Source organism: Drosophila albomicans, chromosome 2L, assembly GCF_009650485.2.
Source record: "Drosophila albomicans strain 15112-1751.03 chromosome 2L, ASM965048v2, whole genome shotgun sequence".
Lineage (NCBI taxonomy): Eukaryota > Metazoa > Arthropoda > Insecta > Diptera > Drosophilidae > Drosophila > Drosophila albomicans.
Window position 1 is genome coordinate 8,979,672 of NC_047628.2, and position 22,538 is coordinate 9,002,209.

The window sequence follows — 22,538 nt, forward strand, 5'->3', positions numbered from 1 at the left end:
TCGGTTTTTGGGTTCTGGGCATTTTGATGCTGGGCTCTGGGTTCTTTTCGTTTCTTCTTCGGGGTAAATGTTTGGTTGGGAGGTCGGTCCGTTTGTTGCGTGTGCGTGAAGCAGTTAAAAACGTTCAAGCAAATTAACTATAAAAAAGCCATTTGTTAGCCAAGTTTCGGCTCATTTGGAATTGTCACAATCACGACTAGCTCTCGTTAATGGCGCTCCCAAAAGGTAAAGCCGCGAGATAAACTGGCGCTAGGATTTACATTTATATTACGACAGCTTAGGCGTTGACTCATCATCCGCATCATGAATGACGCTGGCATGGAATGAGAGATTCATCTTTAAATGCCGCAAGCTCATTCCAATTTCGACTCATTTGTGTTTTTTCATTCGTTGCAGTACGACAACGTGAACTCGTGCCTACACGTCCTGAGAAGCCAATCAGTTGGTGGCCTCGATAATATTACCACCAATGACATCTGCGCGGGTCGCCTGAAGGCCGTCCTTGCCCTCTTCTTTGCCTTGAGCCGCTACAAGCAGCAGGCGAAGCAAACCAAGTCCATTGGCGTTGGCTGCGGTGGCGGAGGCGGTGGTGTTGTTGTCAGCGGTGCTGCGCTTCCTGCTGCCCTCGCAACTGGCGGTGGGTCTGTGCTGGGCATTGGTCTTGGCGGCAGCTTGAGAGCGTCCACAGCAAACAATCTGATCGACAAGCATCAGCAGGATCCACAACAGCAACAGCAACAACAACAGCAGCAGCAGCAGCAACAGACGCCACAACAATTGGCCCAGTCACTGGAGAACGGCAATGAGATGGTGAACCGGTGAGTACATTTAAATATATCTATTACGTTATAATTGACTGAATTCCAATTTAAAATTTAATCTAATTTGAAAACACCATTTACGCGGCTACGACATGCATAGCAATCAGCTTTCGTGCAGTTGCTTTGGTGTGTGTCCGAGCTAACCGATTTGACGAACAGCTAGCATTCGACTGCTAGGCTTGTGTCTCAGCTAAGCTCCTCCACTGTTAAGCTAACAGCGCTGTTATGGGCAGCGCTTGCTTTCTCATTGGCTAGCAGATGTTAAGCATAACATGCGTATATTGCTGAATTTGTGGCGCCATCTATAGCAATTAAAGCGCAACCGTATTGTTCTCCAAACAGTGCTATAAATTACTGTTGAGGTAGTGTTGTAAAGTGTTTGTTTTTAAATAAGAAGTTAAGTTATTGTACTATTCCTTGATAATAGTTGATATTCAAGAATTCTCTTGAATATACAAGTATATAAATCATTTGAACGTTTATAATTAATATTTCAATTTAAAAGAGACCGACTAGTTTCGAATTCTTTTTAAATTATTAAAGTATTAGCATTACAAGACTCGTGGCATTTAAAGTCCATGCATTTCCTTGTCGTCACCTTTGTACACCGCCTCCAACCCTGCTGTGCATTGCTCCCCACGCACGTCTTAATATTCAGAAGACCATATCATTGACAATGTCTCAGATTTCCCATGCATTCCGTTTAGACAGCCATGCGACTTCCGTTACGCAGTTTATATTCCGCTTTTTTTCAGTTTTTTATTCATCTTTCGACAAAATTCCGAGCAAGTTTAATATGATTTATTGGTTTGTTTGCCGGAAATTACAGTCGTTTCGCTCCCGGGGGAGATTCCAAGCAGCTCAGACCCCCTAAAACATCTGTTTGGCAAACACAAAAAAATGAAATGGAAGAAAATTCGCCCCCCAAAAAACGGGGCACTAAGCAAACAAAATTGGCATACTACAAGGCGGCAGGGAGACTCCAGATTCTACTTGCATCTTGGATTTGCGGCACTTGAAAAGCAGCTGAACAATTCAAAACATGAAGATGGAAAATTAGAAAACTTTATTTGGTCGAGCAAGTCAAAAGCAGTTGCCGTCTCTTGACTCTCGACAAAGGGAGTGTTGGGGAGCTGCTTTCTTGTGTTTGTGCTCTTTGCAACCCTCGGGGAAATCCCAGCAGTAGACAGGAAGCGGAAGCTTTTGTGTTGCGTTTCCCCCTGCCCACGTCCAACCATAAGGGAAGACCCCCCAGTTCCGACATGGGGACAACAGGCGGCGTTTAACTCTCATTGGGATCTGGCTAACAGCAGTATGCCGGCTTCTTCCTACTCCCCGCTCAGTCTCCAATCATCCCATGGCGGCAATGTGTTGATGACTTTCACTGACTATGAAATTTAAATGCGTAACGGAAATGTTTGAATTTTTCGCAAAATACCCTGTATGGAAAGTACAAAGAGGGGAGGTTTAATAATCTAACTGAGAGATACCTACAGGGTATCCCAAGGTCCACCGCGGAACTGCGCTCTTTTGCATTTGCCGGTCAGTCTGCGACACGGAGTAGCAGACAAATAAATTACAATGGATTTTTATGGCCGTCCTTGCGCCTAGTTTGTGGTAGGCAACAACAGGACGAGAGGACGACAGCAGCACAAAACCCGACGACAACAAATGCGGCAAGTTCATTTAAAGTTGCAACGCCATAAAACTTTCACTGCTCCATCCCCCAACTACGTATATATTTTATACATGTTCGTGTGTATGCTTCGGGTTGTTTATAATGTCTGCGGTCTGGCGACCTAGACACTGGAAATCGAGAGTAGTCCCTGAAAAGCCTGAACAAGGACTTGCCAAAGTCACCCCCGAAAAATTGCGCGTACCATTAGCGACATTCGTTTGAAAGGAACAGAAGCGGATGGGTTGGAGGCATGTTGGGTAGATATATAACATGCAATATTCAAAAGCATTTTAGCAACAACACAGCAGCAGCTGGTGCACAGCGAGGACTTGTTGAAGGAAGAGAAACAATTGACAAGTTTTCAGTACCTGACACTGATTTTAAAGTGGAAGGCAAGAAGGAGTCACAGCTGCAGTGGCAGTTGGCACTTGCTGCCACAACATGTTGCATCTAATTAAATGAGGAAATAACTAAAAAAGGAATTCAAATCCTTAACTGCGAGATTCCAAGACCACGTCGAGCAACAGCTGATGACAATTTAACCCTGGATCGCTGTGCTGCCATTTATAACTGCAAATTGTGTGTGCTCCAGACATTGCAACAATATGTTGCCCCAAAATGTATTTATGGCATTTGTAACGGAGCTTTCCTGAAAGGCGGCGGCATGAGGGGTTAATGTAATGGCTGTCCCCCATAATTGACAGCAGTTGGCGAAGGGCGGAAATTCCAATGCTTGGGCTTAACAGAGAGAGAGAGAGAGAGAGTTGGAGATGGAGTTCAAGTTGAACTTTTGGGGGTTGTCTTGTCATGGCAAGGGGGGCAGAGGTAAATGCTGCACGTGTGTGTACTCTCTAATTCGCATGCATTTATGCGTGACCACGCACAGGACAAACGCCCCATTGCAGTTGTCCTGGCAACCAAAAAACTCTCCACAAATTGTGGCTACTCGAGAGTGAAGAGGACAGGACAACCTCACAGCAAAGGGACTCCACACAATGGTGACAAGTTGTCAGATGATTTTGGCCAACCTTGCGTTCTGGGCTTGTTGTCTGGTTTAACTTTTGTTGTCCTGCGGGCATTCGTTTTACTCCGTCTGTCTGTCTGTGTGTTTGGAATTTATAATTCCATTTGTGGTTTTAATTTCGTAAATGTGAAATTAATTTTATTCAATTTGTTCACTCAAAGGGTGACATCGACGATGTTAGGTTTTAATGCAACATTGATTCTCAATTGTTGTCCCACAAAATTGGCTTTGTCTCAAATGCTGGAGTCTAGTTGACGATACTCGGCGCTACGGCCATCCCTGGACTGGTCTAGTAAATACTCCACTACCATATCCTCTCGAGAGTTCAATGTGGATATATAAATATCACGCGTTGCCCGAAAGTGTCCACAGTTATAAAGATGCTCATTCTCCAAACGCAGAAAATTCCAGATGAACCGACGCACAATTTCAGACACGCTGATTATGCTCAGGCAATTAAATTTTGTCATTAAGTTGAAGTACATTAGGTTCAGTTCGATCACCCAAATAAAACGAATGACAATATCGGCCACAATGGCAAAATAATAGAACCACTAGGAAATTATGATTAAAAATTATAGTACAGAATTATTGCAAACTTACCTTGGGATAGAGAAGATGTTCGCGTAGAAAGATGTGTTCCCCACTCCAGATTCGAAAGAGTCCAAAGTCCATACGCAAATCCCACGAAGCGCATGAGATGCTACATATAATGCAACTGATAATATAACCCCAGATCAAAGGATTCATCATTGCATTATCGTCTGGACCTACCATTAGGTGAAGTAAATTAATAAATATACATATATTGACGGCTCCTTGTTTAACTTACTACTGATTTTCGCATAAATAAAGGGAATAATGACAGTGACTATCGTCGAGGCATAAGTAAAAGCATTTGTAATATACGCAGTTGGCGGATCGCCGTCCCAATATCTCTTCATACACTGTGCCAAACGCCACCACGGAGGCAGACAACGCAATACAGTAACCACAAGGCTCGAAGTTGGTTCCGGGGAACTTACTCCATCCTTGTAATATCGAAAATAGAACCGCGTGACGAGATAATATTCGACCAGGCAAAGAATCATTGAATTCATTTGATCACATAGCCAGAAGTCCATAAAAGTGACTGGGAAAAGAGGCGCGGCAACAATGCGACCAAAAGTACGCAGAATCCACATGCGGGCGGGATGATTAAAAATTGGCAAGGGATTCAATAGATAGACCAAGGGCAAACACAATCCGATGATGGGAATGAATAAAGGATCCTCGATGCCAAATTCATTGTGATGCAAAAAGATTATCATGGACATGGTACAGATATAGGCAAATAAACTGGTTAGCGCCAGCATTTTGATGGGTTGGATTTGATTACGTGGATTCAACTCGAATATTAGTACATGATTAATACCCACACTTTGCCAGACATACACATTGATGACTACGCTGAACCAATAGAACATCAGTAAAAAGGAGCAGCGGAACATTTGTTTAAACGATAAGAGAAACTCTGGTCTGTCAAGCATGAACAAATCTAAGGGAATGTTGTTATTTAGTGCAATATATTAGATGTGCTTGCGTCAAACTTCACTTAGCGGTCAAAAAATGTGGATGTTAAATGAAACCAACAATATTTGTCTGTCTTCAATATTTTACTTCAAAATACATTCAATTATTTATAGTTTCTGAAGTTTATTATTTAATATTGTGGTCGTTAAACGATATAAATTTGTAGAAAACTGGAGTTAGGATATTAATTCGATATGTGAAAAAACGTAAATGTTTGGTCGTTAAGCGATGTTCTTTAATTATTTACTTGATTTTAGTACTACATTCAATGTTAAATAATGAATGCTGAACTTTCTTTTTATTCACTTTTTTCGTGGCCATTAGAGACGTACCATAAATTTGCAGTTAAGAGAATTTGTATAGTAAAAACTATGAATCGTCAATCGACTTATTTTTGTTGCCGCTAAGTGCGGTAAATGTGCCGTTAAGTTAACTTTGGTATTACATAAAGAGTTACTTATAACGAAATGAACTTACATGACACAATGCAAATGAAAAGGGAGACTATAAGCAGACCAAGCACTACACCTGTGGAGAATATATGGATCGGAGAAGTGGGTTGACCAAGAGGCGGAACTCGTAGCTTGGCCATGGCCTTGGTGCGATTTCCATTTGTTACAAAATGCGTGAAAAGATTCTCGACCTCGGAGAGCATGGTATGTATCGCTCTCTCCCGACTAATTGTCGCCGGCTCCACGTAAGTCGTAAGCCATAAACGACCGCTTGTTGAGTGAATGTATTTGTCATACTTTTTGCATATCTTGTGGAATCCGTTGACATTCAAATGTTGATAGTTGTTCAGTAACACAAGACTAAAGTAAAATTCACTGTAGGCCCGCTCCAAATGGCGAGCGGTCTTTGGCTGATCCTCCAAGGGAGGCAAGGTGGGTATATCACTTACCATACCACCGGATTCCCTTACTAAATACATTAGTTTCACCTTGAATGTGGCATGTTTACGGCGAGCTTCGGCCAGTTTGTGCTCGAAGAAATCATTAACCCGTCTCAGTTCCTCTTTCAAGACGGCAAAAAACTCGAGAGAGAATTTTTGATAATACTCCAGAGCTAGAGTCTTCTGACGAGGAGCATTCTCCAAAGCCTCGTATATCATTGCTTTGAGTTCCTGCATCGTAGAGTATTAGAAAATTTTGCAAATGCTGTTATCCAAATATTTTACCGCGTAGTGTATATATTGTTCACGCCATTCGGGGGTTAAGTGACTCTCAAAAGTCTTGCCAAATTTCATTATATTTGTCTCACACCTAAATAAATTCTACAATTATTTGTATTAGATTGAAAATATAACATAAAATTCAAGTCAAATGCTTTTTATTTGTTATTCTAGAGACAGTCTGAACAAAGTTTTAAAATGCTTAGCTTAATTTTTTGTCGTCGTCATTCAAATCTGTCATGGAAATTGTGTGAAGATAAATGTCGCGAGTAGCGCGGAATTCTCCAACATTATTTAGATGCTCGTTCTCCAAGCGTATGAAATTCCAGAAAAAGCGACGCAGTATTTCAAGAAAACTGCTAATTGTCTTGGCACTGAAGGCTGATACGTAATCGAAGTAAATTAGATACATCTCCAGAGACCAGGCGAATCGTATCAGCACATTCAAAGCCATGACATTGTAATAGAACCACTAAGAAATTCAAATAACATTTTAAATTAAATTATCAGGTATTTAATAATGCAAACTTACCTTCGAATAAACGAGGTTATTGCGTAGAAAGATGTTTTCGCCCTTCCAGACTTTAAACAATCCAAAGTCACTAAGAAAATCCCAAGCAGTGCTATAAATTGTGGATATCACGGACATTGATATATAGAACCAGATCCAAGGATTATCAAACATGCTATCGTAGTTATCTACAGTCAAATAATAGAGCATTAAAATCACAATTTAAAATGTGAAGACTCGAAATACTTACGATTCGTTTCCATAACAATAGTCGAGGCAATAACCACAATAATGTTTATGAAATATTTGATGGTATTTAATATAAATTTGCGTTTCTTGTAATCATTATCGTAGTATCGTCTCAGACACTGAGATAAACGGAACCAAGAGGGCAAACAACGAATCAGAGTGATCCAAGTGTCTGGCTCAAACTCAAAGACATTTGCTTTGCCTCGGCAGTAGCGATAATAAAAACGAATCAATTGATAATAGTCAACCATGCAAACGGTTAATGAAGTCAACTGATCGGCCATCCAGAAGTCGGGGAAGACTACCTTATAGAAGGGTGCTCCAAGAATGCGCCCAATCATGCGCAAAATCCACATTCTAGCCCTTCGATTCATAATGGGTGTGGGATTGACGAGCATTAAAAATGGCAATATTATGCACAAAACTGGAAAGTAGTATGGAGTATCTACTTCAAACTCTTTATAGTGGATAAAGAACACCATGGACATGGTGACAATATAACCCACTATGCTGGCGACCTCCAGAAATGCGGCTGCACTTAAATGATTCCTCAGATCGATATTGAAAATCAGCACATGATTCACACCTTTGTTCTGCCACACATAAACATTCAGGGCAAATAGAAAGGTAGCTAGACTTGAAGCAATAGGGCCTCGGTATAATTGAGCAATGATTGTGATCACATCCAGTTGGTTGTGGATATAGTAAACTAAACGAGATATATTATTAACGAAAGAAGAAAATGTAGTAAATATAAATGTGAATAGCAATTTGATCTGTATTTTAAATATTTTATAGTGAATGTATTTTATATTTTTTGAATATTCATATGTTTTATTATTTTATTCTTCAAAATATATTATATAATTTCAGATTTATATTTTCTATTTAAATTAATATTCTCCGATTGTAATTATTTATTAGCCAATATCTAAATTGGTTAATAAGTTATAAAACAAATTATTATGGAATTGTGAAAGAGTTGTGGAAATTAAAAATATATTCAAAAGTTTCGGATCGCTATCCTTAGTACATCCTGGGATATGGGTGCTCAACCGAACGGACGGACAGAAAGACGAACGACTGAATAGATAAGTCATATGAGATACTCACGTGAAATAATCACAATGGCGGTGCTCACAATGCACAATCCCAACACCATACCGGCCATAAAGATCTTACTCGGTGGAACACATTGACCCAAGGGAGGCACTCTCAACTTGTCCATAGCTTTGGCCCGATCGCCCTTAGTGAAATGTACCGTATAGAGTTCTTCGACTTGGCCAATCATGGATTGTAATTCTTTGTCCTGGGCAAAGGGAGCAATTGTCACATATTCCTCGAACCAGAAACCGCCCATATCTGACTTTAGATTCTTATCATATTTCTTGCAAATCTTGCGAAATGCTGTATAATTCAGACTCTGAAAGTTTTGCAGCATTATCAGGCTCAAGTAGAACTCGGTGCAGGCGAGTGGCAAATTTCGAGTGCTCGGTCCATGTTTACTGGTTGTACTTGTCCTGGCTTTCAGTTGTTGTACGATAATGTAAAGCTTGCGACGTGCCTCGGCTATTTTCTGGGCATAGAAGTTCTGAACGCGAAGCAATTCCTCATGCAAGCGTGCAAAGAAAATGCCCTCAAAGTTTAGAAAATACTGTAAAATCAAAGCGTTCGACGCATTTCTTGTGCTCGGACATTCCTGTACTGCCTTATAAATCATTGCCTTTAGATCCTGAAAGTTAAATTATAATTTATTATTATTGAATACGAGTAATTGAACTCTAATTACTGAGTAATTCATGTACTGCTGTCGCCATTCTGTGGTCAAATAACTCTCAAAGGTTTTTCCAAATTTCATGTTGCTTAATTTATTTGACAGATTTAGTTTCCTGCTTACTAGTGAAAAGTTATTCTCGGGTTGCTTCGAGAGAAATATTTAAACTAAAGGGTTGACATTTTATTTCAGGTATTTGATTTTAAACTTGCCGAAACTTTTCAAATTTATTCATATGCTCCCCATCGATTATTTACAAACAACAAATCAATTGTGAGTGCAAAAGTCTCTGATGAGACCATTCATCTCTGCAAACTGATTCTCTCAACTTTTCGATTCGAGTATCTCTCCATAACTTTCCCTAGAGGCAACTCGATCTATTCAGCTGTTTCGTCGTCATTGTCCAACAAACATCCCCATGTTTGCAAATTTTTTGACATGTCCCATTCCATTTCCCCCTTTTTGTTTTTGCGGACAGTTGCCCACTCTCGTTATCGAAGGCTTTTTGTCTTTCATCAGCAGCAGCGACAGCCTTGAAATGGGCTTTAATATTTTTTACATTTTGTTGCACGTTGTCGTGTGAAGTGGCCGCTGTTTTGCTGTGAAGTGTCTGCGTTTGGCTGTCTATTATTCAAATTGCATAAAGAGGGGAATCCCTCTTTTTTGGGGTTGTTTAACTCTTAAAGTCGAGGCCTGTAAGAAGTGAACAAGCTGCTCAATCAAAACACAATTCACAGCTACAAAATTCGATTTCAGTTGCCAGCAGTTGTCGTTAGTCATATTTCTTATGACAAACAAAGAAAATGGCGTTTTAGTTTGGCGGGGGCGCCTCAAAATATGTCGTCTACAGGCATGCCACAGGGTAGCTTGCCACGAAAGCTCCACTCTCCACATTCCCAAACTCCACACCTCAGCATCATCAAAGCGACCATTCATCTTCAGTAACGTGAAAAATGTGAAACAATTGCAACGATGATTACTTTTTCCTAGAGTTTGTTGTTGTGGTTGTTGGAAAATGCTCGTAAAGCAAAATTGAATTGCCAGTGGGTGGTGGCTAGAAGTTTTTCCTTGCCCAGGGGAGTATTTTCTGTATTAGGCCAGAGCCAAGACCATGTCAAGATGTGGAAACACAGGTAAAGAGACTGAGACTGAGAGCAGAGCAGCCAGGTCCAATAATTATATGCTAAATACTCGAGTAATTAACTCCCTTGGGGGAGATGGGAGACCGTAAGAAGTTGATTATCCTGACGACTGGGCTTATAAAATTTAAGCCATTTGCTCATTAAAGAGGGTGGCAACTAAACTTTCAGTGACAAAAATTGGCAACATGTGCAAAATACACAGCAATCTTCCTCTGCCCTTTGTTGGCGGATGAAACGAGCTGCTGTCAGCAGTGCTATAGCTTCATTCAAATACCCTGTAGCAATGATAGTGACAAGTGGGGTATGATGAGACAAATTGCTAAATTAATTCGATTCTAAGAAGAGTATTTGTTTGTCTTGGCAATACTGTTTTATATACTATTCTTCATTTCCATTGGTTTATAGGGTATCTGCTGAATCAGCTTTCACACTCTCTACAATTTCTACTTGTTTTTACTACCATAACAGCAGCAGAGGCAAATAAAAATATTTGCATAGACAAACCATTGGACAATTGGATAGACTAACAGCAAAGTGAGCAGCCTGGGCGTGGATTTGGCGTTTTATTCAGTTTGGGTTGACGATGGGGAGGGGGGGAGGAGGAGGAGGAGGGGCATACAAAATGAAAAGTAAACATTGCAAACGTCCGCTGCCATTGAAATGATAAAGTGCGACGGTTCCCAGTACGACAAAAGGCAATAAAATGCATGCTTAGTGTGTCCTGCAAGGGGGGCGAGGGGATGGTCGGATGTCAGGAGGGGGCTTAATGGCATTAGTAGTTGGTCTGTAGTAGGTGAAACGATGTGATCCAGAGAGTTGAGCAGTCACTTGCCACCAAGCTTGCAGCTTGGTTACACATGTTGTATGTCTGACGCTGCTTTTTACTATTTTTTTGCTTCGCCGTCTGTAAATTGTTGGAGCTCGAAAGGCTTTCATGGTTTTTTGGATTTGTATAAACAAAGATTTATTGGGTCTAGTTTTTGGGGGTGCACAGCCAAAAACTGCGTTTAAAGCTTTCAAAAATACTCATAGTTTGAGTTTGAATATTGTAGAGCATTGTTCGAAAGGGGAGAAGCAGAAAAGCAAGTGTTTTTCTTGACATAAATCTTCAGTTTTCTTGGCAACTGTCAAAGAAGTTCAAATGTTTTCTTTCGTTTTACTAAATGCAATTTGTTGATTTACGAGCAACTAATTGGTATTTGAGTCCAGACTGTTGCTTTCTTTGGGCAACTGGAGTAACTACTCGGTGAGGAACTGTTAGAAAATAGTGCTTAAATTCAACAAGAATCATTTTAAAAAGATCTTCCAGCTTTTTCTTTTTTTGATGATGGCAAATACTCAATTATAAAATACTTGAGAAAGCGCACCACTTTTAATTGGTTGCAACTTGCAACTTTTATTGCCACCCATTGAGCAATTCAATTAAAACACACACCTCGCAGTTTGAAGCTTACACTATTCAACGAGTTTTGTGGTCTATCCCAATTGCCGAATCACGTAAATTGCAGTCATATTTCGAAACGAGGCAATAAACTTCAAAATAGACAGCTCCATAAACTTGAAAATCGAGCAAGTGCCAAAGCCAAAGCGGCTTACAGAGTTGAACAGGTTTTTTTGTTGCTTCGCTTTAGCCAATTGATTTGAAGTTGTCTCATTGAAATTATGCTCAATGATTAAACAATTTTCTGCTCGTTATAGTTTGTAACTGATATTGTTGTTGTGACTGTCTTGCAACAATCGCTTATACTTTATGTGACACGAAATAAAAGCCATTTGCAATAATTGTTTAGTTTGCTAAATTAGTGCGATTTGTTCGCTCGTAATAATAACTTCGTTAAGTTGACCAACCTAATTGCTTTTGTTGCTGTTGACCCATCACCCTGTGCATTGAACTTCAAAGTTTAGGTGTGGGGCGGGGGCAACTCAATTGTCGAGTGCAAGTGCAACTATTTTTAGCGCGACGAAATTGTCTTGCAACCACCACCCGCAATACCCCATGTAACGACCAGCTGAGCTTCGCATCGAACATGCTCGAACCGCGCTCGATGACAACTCACAGTCCAACAAGTTGCAACTCCGTTCAATGCTGTTGCTGTTCGTTCAGTTTGCAACCGCAACGCGTCGACAACGGAACGTTTAACGGTCGCGCGTGACTCGCCGGCAACAATTTTGAGTTGATTTTGTTTATGTTTTTATGGAGCATGAAAGCTCGCGAAAAAGGCGGCAAATCCGTGAATGTGAATTAAATAAATAGCGAATTCAAATGATTCACTAAACAAAAGTGCCAAATAATTCAAATGTGTAAAGTGAATAATAAATATATTTGCCATTAACACGAAAGTTCAGTCTAAAAACCGATTGTTGCTTTCATGTTATGGAAGTGCATAATAATAAATTTATAAGGTTTTCTATAATCACACCAAAGAAACATCAATTCTTCACTGTCAATGAAAAACGAAATTAATGTATTACACAACTTGATGTCTTTATGTATTCCTAAAATATAATTCTTCTATTAAAATGAATATTTTCAAAGCTCCATCATCTTGAATGTTGCATATTTTATGACATTTTACCAGATTATAGGATTAAATGTACTCGTATTTTCATAAGATTTTATGGTTCTTCCTCTTCTTTCTCGCTATTGCATATTTTATGGCGTTTTTTGCACTCTCAGGCCAGCATTAAAAGTTCTTGGATTGGCCGCATAATTAACGCCTTATCGCATTGCACACAAATTAAAAAGGCTTAGAGAGACAGACAAAAAGCGTAGACAACTCTTCCGAATCAGCGGCAGACGTTCTCCATGGACCCAACAGCAGACAAATTCCATTTTAGATAAGCTCATTCCTGTATTCCTGTGTTATTTATAACCGCAACAATGAAAAAATCCAATTCCAACAGAATTGCAACTGCGGTGTTGTGGGATTTTCAACATTAAACTGAAAACACGCGGAATTAAAATGTTTATCAAAATAAGACAAAACACAAAAATAGACTAAATGAAGTGGTAAACTTTTTAAACTTTTCAGTGTTGTTTTTCATTTTTTTATTTATTCGAGTCGAGACAGTAATTATTAATATTTAATTTAATATGCAATAAGATTATTATTATAAATTAAATGTCACTTCAAATTCGAAAGTCATGAAAGATTATAAATATATCTGTAATTTAGTGCTAGGCTGAAACTTTTGTTTATAACGTCTTAGCCAATTTTGAAGTTGTTAATTGGCTAAACTTATTGAGACTTGTGACTTAAAATTTTGTGTCTTAATTTATTGAAATGCAAGCTATGGAAATTTATATTTTAGCTATATTTAATACTGATTAGCTGTTTGATGTTGCCTATTTGTATCATATGCTCACAAAATTTGAAAGTTTTGAGCTTGTTTCGCTTTTGATTTGGCTGCTTGCCAAATTTTCCATTTGTTAATTGTCGCAAACAGTTCACAACTTAATTAAACAGAGTCATGATCACATTTTAGAACGCCCCAACTCAAACTAATTTTATTCTAGACGCCAATCTTCAGTGTCATCAGCTCATCGACTCAGCTGTTGAGAGACAGCTCTCAGAGGAGGGAACCGAGAATTGGGAACTGGGAGCTGGTAACCGGTTTCTTTGCTCTTAGAACGACGCGTGTCTTCAATTAATCAACCGAGTCTGCGGTGGCAGTTTGTCAAAATTTGCCGTTTGGATTTTGTAATTTAATTTTCCATAAGTAGCAGAGCAGCAGCTGTGACCCCGAAAGGATTGTGTTGGATCCTTGAATGTCAGAACATGAAGTACTCGACTTGGCTAATTACGAGACTGCCAAGTGTTGAGAGTTGAGTGAGAGAGAGCTGAACTCTAGAGTTTTCAATTTCGGTAGTCTGCCATTGACAAGCTGACAAGGCGGCTGTCAAATCTGTATCGTCTTCTGAGGGTGCATTGAACTTGTCAGCAACCCCTGCTCGCTATTGTAACCGGGCAGCTAAATCAAAGCCAACGCCAAAGACCGACAGAAATTTGAGATATCAAACGAGGAAAAAAACGAGCTGTCAAAATACCAAACAAGCGACAGCACAAATGAAAAATCAATTGTGGCTACATTTCACAGTAGGAGAGAGAAATGAGGGATTATAATCGAGTCGAGTCGAGTTGAGTACTCGTACTTAGATGGAGTAAAAGGTAACAACCAAATCGAACTTTGACTAATGATAGGGGCCTCTTTTGATGTAGTTGTAGTTGTCTATGCAGTGTGAATTAGGGAGCGCATATTATGCTTATGGAAGCGACACCCTAATGATTTAATTATGATAATGATAATGGCCATAGGGTTCAGCTTCATATCTGAAGTAGGCTTAATGGTGGTCCCTTGATGACTGTTAGTTTCGGTTGTAGTTGTGGTTATGGCTTTTTCATGTAAATGTGCAGCCCGAAAAATGCATTTGAATAAAATTATAAAATTAAATTTGTTTGCGGAAGCAGCTCTAAAATTAGTAGAGCTTTTCATAAAACAATTTATCATCTAAAAATATTCCACTTTTACTAGTGATAAATTAAATAAAGAAGTGTAATTCTTTGAAATTATTTATTACAAAAGAGAATTTTCTTTTTAAAGTATTGAAAAGCTGTACACGGTTATTATTTACAATTTAAAAGAAATGTTCACAATTTAAATATACTTAAATATTATTTATAGATTCATATATTTCATGTTATAATCATATATTTTTGTTAAAGCCATTAAATGCATTAAAAAGCATTAAGAATAGCAGACTTTTCGACTTCAAGATAATCCCAGAGTAGTGCTTGCTTTTATCTCGACGACAAAAATGTTTATCGTCTCACATAATTTCCACTTACATATGCCGTTCAGCCCTCGATATTGATGCCTCTCAGCCCCATAACTAATCGTTCAATTCGTTGAATATCACGTACGTGGCTTGAGCGAAAACTTTTTGACACAATTAACTGCCGCTGGCCCTTTTTGCACACAGTTCATAATAATTTCAATAGAGTTCAAGTCGAACGAAGAAAGAGCTGCCTTCTTATCAGAACATTGCACTTTTTGCCAGTGCAAAAAAGAAGGAATAGAAACTTTGGCCAAAGTCTTCTTATCTGTGGCACAGCACAAGCCCACAAGGCACTTTGAGAAATTATTGAAATCGTTTTTAAGAATGCATTTTACATGGAAAGCATACAAAAGAGGGATGGAGATTGGAGAATGAGAGCTGGAAATTGACGTTTAGTCACGTACGATGGCCAAAAGGAAAATTATTTAATATGCAACCGTTGTGGGCCGCTGTGAAGTGGCAAAAAGTTGTAGAATGTGCTGATAATGGACACAAGAGTCAGAAGGAAGTAGCCAACAAGGAAGTGGAGAGAGAGAAAAGTCATATAACGACAATAACCGCAAGTAGTGTGCGTATGTGTGTGTGTGTGTGTGGTTATCCAGACACGGCTCAGACTCTTTTTAAGGATGTCAAAATGCAATTTTTGACAGGAAGTTCACAGCAAAATTAATGGGCCTGGCAACTGGGCAGCTTGTAACTCATTTCCATTGTCTTCGGACCCCAGTCGGAGGCTCTATACATAAATCTAACAATGCAGCCGTTCAATCACAATCCAACCAGCCCGCCAGCCCACTTGCAACGCCCCAGAAGAATCGCAGACACACAGACAACACTCCATTCTCTCTCTCTCTATTGGCGCCTCGACACATGCAATGCATATCAAATGGTTAGCGAAAAACAAAACAAAAACAACTTTAACTTCGACTTGAAGTTTAACAAATAAATTGTGTTGAGATTTATGGGCCAAGTCTGTTTCAGTCAGTGTCTAACGTCTAGCGACACTCCTTCCCAACTCTTCAGCCATCCAGCTGAACGTATCCGTATCTCAGCCGGTTTTCAAGTTGGCTTTTAATGCACCATAAAACTGACATAAAGAAAATACTTCCATCTAAATATAAACAAACGAGACGAGCATAAACCTGAGACCCAGTAAAACAAATAACGTCTAAACGTGCAAATGCACGTGCTGCTCCAAATTTTCAGATTTTCAACAATCCACCCTGAGGTGGATTCTCTTCCCCATTTACTCTCGGGTGCCTCTCTGTCATATTCTCTCATTCTCTCTCTCTCTCCCGTTCCCTGCGCGCTCCAGTGAGCACAGCAGCGGGCACAATACAAAAATAGACAAGTTTATGGAGCAGAAATCAACTTGAAAGACTCTTTTAGCTTCCGCTTAAAAATGTGAAAAACAAAAAGAAATATTTCACTCGGAAGAATACAGACCACTGAATTCTCTGTCTTCTGAAAGTTAAACAATATTAATAGTCTAAAAAACAAGTTCCAATACTTTGTAATAATGATATAAAGATAGCAAAATTAATTTTTTAAATTGCAATATTGCACTATTTATGACTTGTTTAAAATATCAAAAAATTATTTTTATTTTTAAATTCCACTTTCATTATAATGAAATATTATAGCAACAAAATTTAATAAACAATTCAATATTAAATAACCATTCACTCAAGTTTCTATAGCATGCAATCAATTCTTATTTATACCCTTTCAATCACTACATGCTTCCTAACAGTTTCAAATGACCCACTGCATGGGGTATTCAACTGAAAATAAGTGGATAACGCAGCGGCAAAACTTTACAAGAGAAAAGTCTTTTATTTATATGTCAAAGCAAATCAGTAATTTGTCACGCCATTTTGGCACAGGAAAATCATACAATATCTCAAGCTAAACGCTGACATTTGTTGTGCCCTTTCAAGTTTTACAGTTTGTCTGAGGCGGCCAATTAAAAAGGGCCCCACAATCGAAATGCTGCGATAGGTGCAGTCGAGTCACGCATCTATCATAAATATTTCATAATCGTTTGACAGCTTTTGAAGTAGCGCCAGTCTCTTTCAATTTTTGTTTCAATTGAAGTGGCATACACATCGCGATCTTTAATAAATATTTATTAATAACACACCAAAAACGCATGATCATGTTTTTGCTGTTTCACTTGTGTAGTCTATAGATATTTTTGACGTTTCCCTATATGGGTTATTGCCATACTTCATACTTTTGAACGCTCCCACTCAACTCGAACAATTTGCTGCAATTTTGTACGACAATTTACATACAATTTGAATGCATTTTTGAAAGGCAATGCAATAAAGGCAATTTGCAATTTTGTCACATGACTGGGAACCTATTAAATTGAAGTTCATATTGATCTTTGGATTTACATAAAGTGCTTGTAAAAGATAATTTCATTATTTGTGTGAACTTCTTTTGAAAATGGGTTTTTGAATATTCAACTAAAGCTATTTGATATCTTTTTTAAGTTAAGAAGTTCAAACTAAATAGAAAAAATATTTATTTAGAATTTTAATGTACAATTAGTTTGTCACACTTCGTTTTCTGTTTCTGTGAGCTGTATAACCTGTCAAGCCTTTCAACTTTAGTTTCAGACGATTTGCTTGGCCTTAGGTCTCATTTGTTATGCAGAGCTCCAGTTGTAGAGGCCACATGCTTACAAAACGAGAAGTGACAAACGACAACAAGAATTTGCAACAATTTATGAAAATTATGCAGTCAGTCGAGACGGAATCGAGTGGAGTTTGAAGCAGAGTCAAATCGAGTGTTGCGTGTTTGCTGCTGTGTTGTTGCTGCTGTGCTCTGTTGATTGTAGTAATTGCTGCTGTGGCAGTTTGATTACGCAACTGATGCGCCATGTGGACGAGGCTTTTCAATAAATCAGACAAACTCTCAACGAAAAAAAAAAGAACTTTGACAAGCAACTCGTTGCCCTCTTTTTCTGCGTGGGCCACCCGTAGCGTGACACGTGTCGAATTTTGAATCCTTGCCCCAATTGCAACATTTATCGTAATAGCTGCAGTAGCAGCAGCAGAAACTTTTGAACAACATCCCTGCTAACACCCATCGAAATACAAGGCATTAATTTTTACGACAAATTGATTAAGCATAAATTTCGCACCCCTTAAAGCCAAAGATACGACCACTTTGAGAGCATTTAGCAGGCACTTCAAAACATACTACAACCACTCACTATATAGAAACTCTGCCATTTTTAGCTGCAGCCTCTCGTGTTATTTTCGATCCCAGTCCCAATCACGTGTCACGCACACGTGCGTATTATTTACACGCAATATTTATTTGTTTCTTGGCTGAAATGTTTCCTGGTTTCTTTTCTTTTTTTTTGTCGTAAGGCTTTGCATCATTGTAATTGCAGCTATTGATTTTGTAAATGTGAATGTGAATGTGGATACCCTTTTTGGCCTGCTTCACCCTGTTTCAATGTAGATTAGCCGCATCAGCAGTCATACATCAAAAATGTCTGGTTTCTGTTTTTGTGTTTGCTGGTTTCTTGCTCTAACGGAACTTCCAAATATGTTCATTTAATTGCATTAAGTTTTCTGTATCAAACAACCCCATAGCAACATTCATTCATCTCCTTTTGGCGCAGATCAAAGTGCTGTGCACACATTTTTGGTCAACCCCCAACATCGTATATAGTCTGTCCCCCCTTTTAGATATGTCCAAAGGGGACCAGACATTTGTTTGATTACCAGCAATTTTTACTTGTGTCACGGCAATGTCCAGTTGCCCGTAAGCTTAATTACAATGTAATTACATAGAGCAAACAGAGGCGGGTCTCTTAGTCTGCACGTATGCATTGGTGTTGCTAATGGAAGTGTGAAAATATCGGACTTATGTAATTAAATCAGAGTATAGGGTAACAGTGATAATGCCACTGATTTAGTGTAACTAAATTATAATTAGCAAAACCTAGATAAAATGCCAAAAGATATGCAACAGAACCCCCAAAATAAATATTTAAATAAATAATAAATTATTAAAAGTAAAGCAAAGCTGAAATAAATTTGGTATACAATAATATTTAATTGCTCCATATTCAGAAAAAAATATCATATTATTTATTTTGTATAATAAAAGAATACAAACAATAAATTTAATAAAATTTAAAATAAAACCGCATCAAATTGATTAAAATATGAAACAAATATTGCTTATATAAGTGTAGTACTAAAATGTTCAAATCTTTAGTCGTCAAAAAATGTTTAATTGCTCAAAAATCAAAGTAATGTGAAAAGTGCTGAAAACCTCGAGAAATGGAAACTTAATCACGCGAATATAACAGCTAAAAAGTGCCAAAGCCACATCTAAATGCCAAATTAAATATAGTTACACATTATCATCATCAATCCCATCATCATCATCGTCATCATCATTACACTTTAATCGCGTGTTCGCTACAAAATGGGCAACGCTTCATCTTCATCGCATGGCAATGGCGGCGGTGGGAAAAGCTCACGAAAATGTCGTAGTCTACCCAACTCACCGGATGTCAGAAGGTAAACTATAGCTAATGCGCATTGAAATGCTATTAGAGTTTTTCGATGGAAAATCTGAAAGTCTTTTGTGGCCACTAATGAGAGACATTAGGCATATTTTATACAAGGATAACGCTCGCTTAAAGCCAAATGTCAGCATAATAAATCAGAGCATGGAAATGTGTTTTTCTTTTGACTAAATTTGCTCAAAATTTACGATATATTTTCCCAAGAACTCGAAATGCTATTTATAAAGCTAGAGAGGCGGGAAATCATCTATTCTATTTTTACGTACGGAATACAAACCAAAACAAGTAGCAGCTAATGGAAATGACATTTTGTGGTGTGGAGTGGCAATAGAGGTTTTTTCTTTGATTCCCAAGATGTATGCCAGCAAGTGCAAATTTTCAAGTTGTTTTTTCCAAAACTAAATTAACTGTGGCTAGCGATTCATAATTAATGTGCCGCCCTCCTCCGCATTTACTTTGCAAGGTGCCGAAAACGACACATTTAGAAGACACGCAACTGTCGAGGACTGTTGAGACTCTTCCGTGGTGAAGTGATCTGTGGATCAGTTGTTGGCTGACAGCCAGTCTAGGGCCAAGTCTAATTTACTGGAGACAGCAAACAGACAGCTGGAAGTTTGTTGCCCCCATCACTAGACATTGCATAATCGAGTCGAGTCGGGTGACATTTCCATTTCCATTTCAATATTTTCATATTCTCATATGGAACTACAAAGTGCATTTTTGATATGATTTTTGTGGGAACATCCCGAACAACCCCCAGTGGAAAATTCAACCACCGTAACTGAAAACCTTTCATATATATACGATGCGAGAGTAATGATGGAAAGGCGTATAAAGTCAATAAACAAAGCATTTGCCCAGTTGCATAATTGAAAAGCCATTCCCTGGGAATCTTCAGCCTGCTGCTACTTATCGGACAACCCTCGCCCTGTTTGCTCAATGGAGGGCTTCCGATATGCAGTCTGTATTATTTACGAGTATTTGTCCAACCCCCGCAGGAACCACAAATACAAACAAAATGTTGTCAGCTGCATTTGCTCTGGGTGTGAATAAAAACAAGAGAAGGACTCTGATCTAAGCTCAACTCTCATATCTAGGCTAAGCTAGAGATGGCAGCATGTGAAAAGGTTATTCGATTATTTTCACTGATGAGCAAAGATTACAGCAAAATAATCTGTTAATTATTATTAAAGCATTGATGCATATCCAAGATTATTATTATAATTATACTTTTGTATCAGTCAGAGTATTATGAATATTATATGTTCAACCCTCTGTAAAGATCTTAATCCTTTTATCCTTGCGTAATTTCCAATTTTATATTTTTATCAAATTATTATAATCGAAATAATTCATATAATCGAATGGTCTACTAAGTTTAATACGATTACATTCCGTAAGATAATTGAACATTCATGTTCTCAGTGGACTTCAATTTTAATAATAATTTCATTTAATTGAATGTTATAATGAGTTCAATGCCAATATTTCCAATACGATAATTGAACACAAGATGTTATAATAATATTATATTATCGATAGTACTAATGGGTTCAATGAATTAATTTTCCATATTTTAATGTCAAAGTTTTAGAATCCAAAGTACTATTATCGAATGGTAGCTCACATCTCTAATAAGCCGTATCATACGACTTTTTCGCTTTGCTAATAGTTTTTTTCGCACTCAACTCACAAACATTGTATAGAAGAAGTCTTGGCTGAGTGGAAACGTGGAAAATGGGGAAGTCGCTACTCGAGTTGCCAGCGCCAGAGCTGCCCACTTGATGTTGCCTCTACTACTGTACGATGTTGTTGTTGATGTTTTTGTTTTTGTTTTTGTTTTTGTTTTTGTTTTTGTTTGGCTACTCTCCATTTGTGGCTGCGGCTTGTTTACAACCTTAGCCCAGCCATAGAGCGTGCAACGTGCAACCTGCTGCATATTTAAAGATGTCGTCGACATGTTGCCTCAGTCAACAAAGGTGGCAGCAGCCCGTCGAAAGGCGACGATGACGACGAGCGATGACGGGCAACCATTAGCAGGGAATAGCAAAGAATATCTTTGGAGTTTGCCGTCTGTTTGACGCACGTGTGTGCGGGGTGCGGGGTGTGTGTATAGAGTGTTTGCATGTATGTGTTTTAGCAGACGCTATTAATTGTTTCTTGCTGCAGCTGAGAAAATGTGTCCCTAAAGTCAGACAAACAACTGTTTTTCAAACCAAGAAAGAAGCTGAGGCAAAAGTTTCGCCGTCTAATAACTGAAAATCGTGACTTTATGTCGCACTTGAAAGCCAAGCCACAACTGCAAAACTGCAGCCAGGCATCTCATATAGTATATATGAGACACTAAGAATAAGAAATAGGAATACAATACCCATCCAGAGAGATGGCTATAAGTAAAGTATCTCAACTCTCAACTCATATTGTGTATCTTTCAACTGACTGCTTCTCGACTTGCGCCATGACTTTTACTGACTACTAACGCTGATAGCAGGGGTAAATTCTTGGTGCGGGGCGGTCACAGGGCGGGGGCACACGACTTTTAAGATGAACACGTTTTCCAACGTGTCGCATTACAATTTCTAATATGAGCCCATTTAACATGGCTGGCAGTTATAAACAAAGCTGTCAAAGCTATGTTAAAAGATACATTTCTATTTCGAATCATGATTCAACTATCGCTTTGTGCAAGATTGCTTTTGAAATTTTTACTGAAAGAAGTTTGTTGAAATTTATGCAGTCTGAGTACTTTTTGCAAAGTATGTTTATACATTACCCAACATTTATTTATTTTACTTTCAAAAATAAAGATTTCTATTTACTAAATTAAGGAAGAAGATCTTGAAAATCTTGAGTTACTGCAGATGCAATTCTAATTAACCATTCTTTTAGCTTAAATACATTTATCTTAATATTGAAAATGCTATGAATAGACTTGGAATGAATAATGTTCCTTACATAAATATTTTTACATAAATTCTTAAATTTTATAATTATGAATTTCATTATTTTGGTATAGCTATAATATAAATATGATAGTTTTCTACATTTCTATAATATGAGCAATATCTAAAATCAAAATAACGAAATTGTAAAGTTAATTTGCTTTAGAGCACGTTATTTGAGAGGTTGTTAATGAGTATGCACATATTCTATTTATTATTCATTGCAACAGATTATTAATATCTTGTAGCTGGAAATGAG

The 22,538-nt window shown here is 38.3% G+C and overlaps 3 protein-coding genes across 13 annotated transcripts in view; 1 reads left to right on the forward strand and 2 right to left on the reverse strand.

Annotated features, from left to right (window-relative positions):
- Positions 1-22,538, forward strand: part of LOC117563385 (protein sickie) — a 208,510-nt gene that overhangs the window by 113,869 nt on the left and 72,103 nt on the right. For 7 of the 9 annotated variants that reach the window (XM_034241702.2, XM_034241704.2, XM_052003030.1 and 4 more), the window contains exon 3: positions 397-818. In XM_034241702.2, coding sequence (XP_034097593.2) covers positions 397-818 — 422 coding nt within the window. Of the gene's footprint in view, positions 1-396; positions 819-19,050; positions 19,330-22,538 lie in introns of those variants that run through there. The other 2 variants (XM_034241705.2, XM_034241706.2) reach the window with 2 other exon arrangements.
- Positions 3,567-6,413, reverse strand: LOC127565267 (xenotropic and polytropic retrovirus receptor 1 homolog). 3 transcript variants are annotated; one of them, XM_052003032.1, is made up of 5 exons: positions 6,273-6,405; positions 5,573-6,218; positions 4,356-5,060; positions 4,127-4,293; positions 3,678-4,077 (listed from the first exon to the last, which is right to left on the reverse strand). In XM_052003032.1, exons 1-5 carry the CDS (start codon positions 6,339-6,341, stop codon positions 3,757-3,759), a joined length of 1,908 nt encoding a protein of 635 aa, XP_051858992.1. In that variant the 5' UTR covers positions 6,342-6,405; the 3' UTR covers positions 3,678-3,756. The 3 variants fall into 3 exon arrangements, with proteins under 3 accessions (XP_051858993.1, XP_051858992.1, XP_051858994.1); XM_052003033.1 differs by lacking the exons at positions 5,573-6,218; positions 6,273-6,405 and having other exon boundaries at positions 3,567-4,077; positions 4,356-4,861; positions 4,942-4,996; XM_052003034.1 differs by lacking the exons at positions 3,678-4,077; positions 4,127-4,293 and having other exon boundaries at positions 4,778-4,861; positions 4,942-5,060; positions 6,273-6,413.
- LOC127565268 (xenotropic and polytropic retrovirus receptor 1-like) lies at positions 6,405-8,955 on the reverse strand. The gene is made up of 5 exons (XM_052003035.1): positions 8,816-8,955; positions 8,140-8,758; positions 7,028-7,735; positions 6,799-6,965; positions 6,405-6,738 (listed from the first exon to the last, which is right to left on the reverse strand). The coding sequence occupies exons 1-5, from the start codon at positions 8,882-8,884 to the stop codon at positions 6,469-6,471; spliced, it is 1,833 nt and encodes a 610-aa protein (XP_051858995.1). The 5' UTR covers positions 8,885-8,955; the 3' UTR covers positions 6,405-6,468.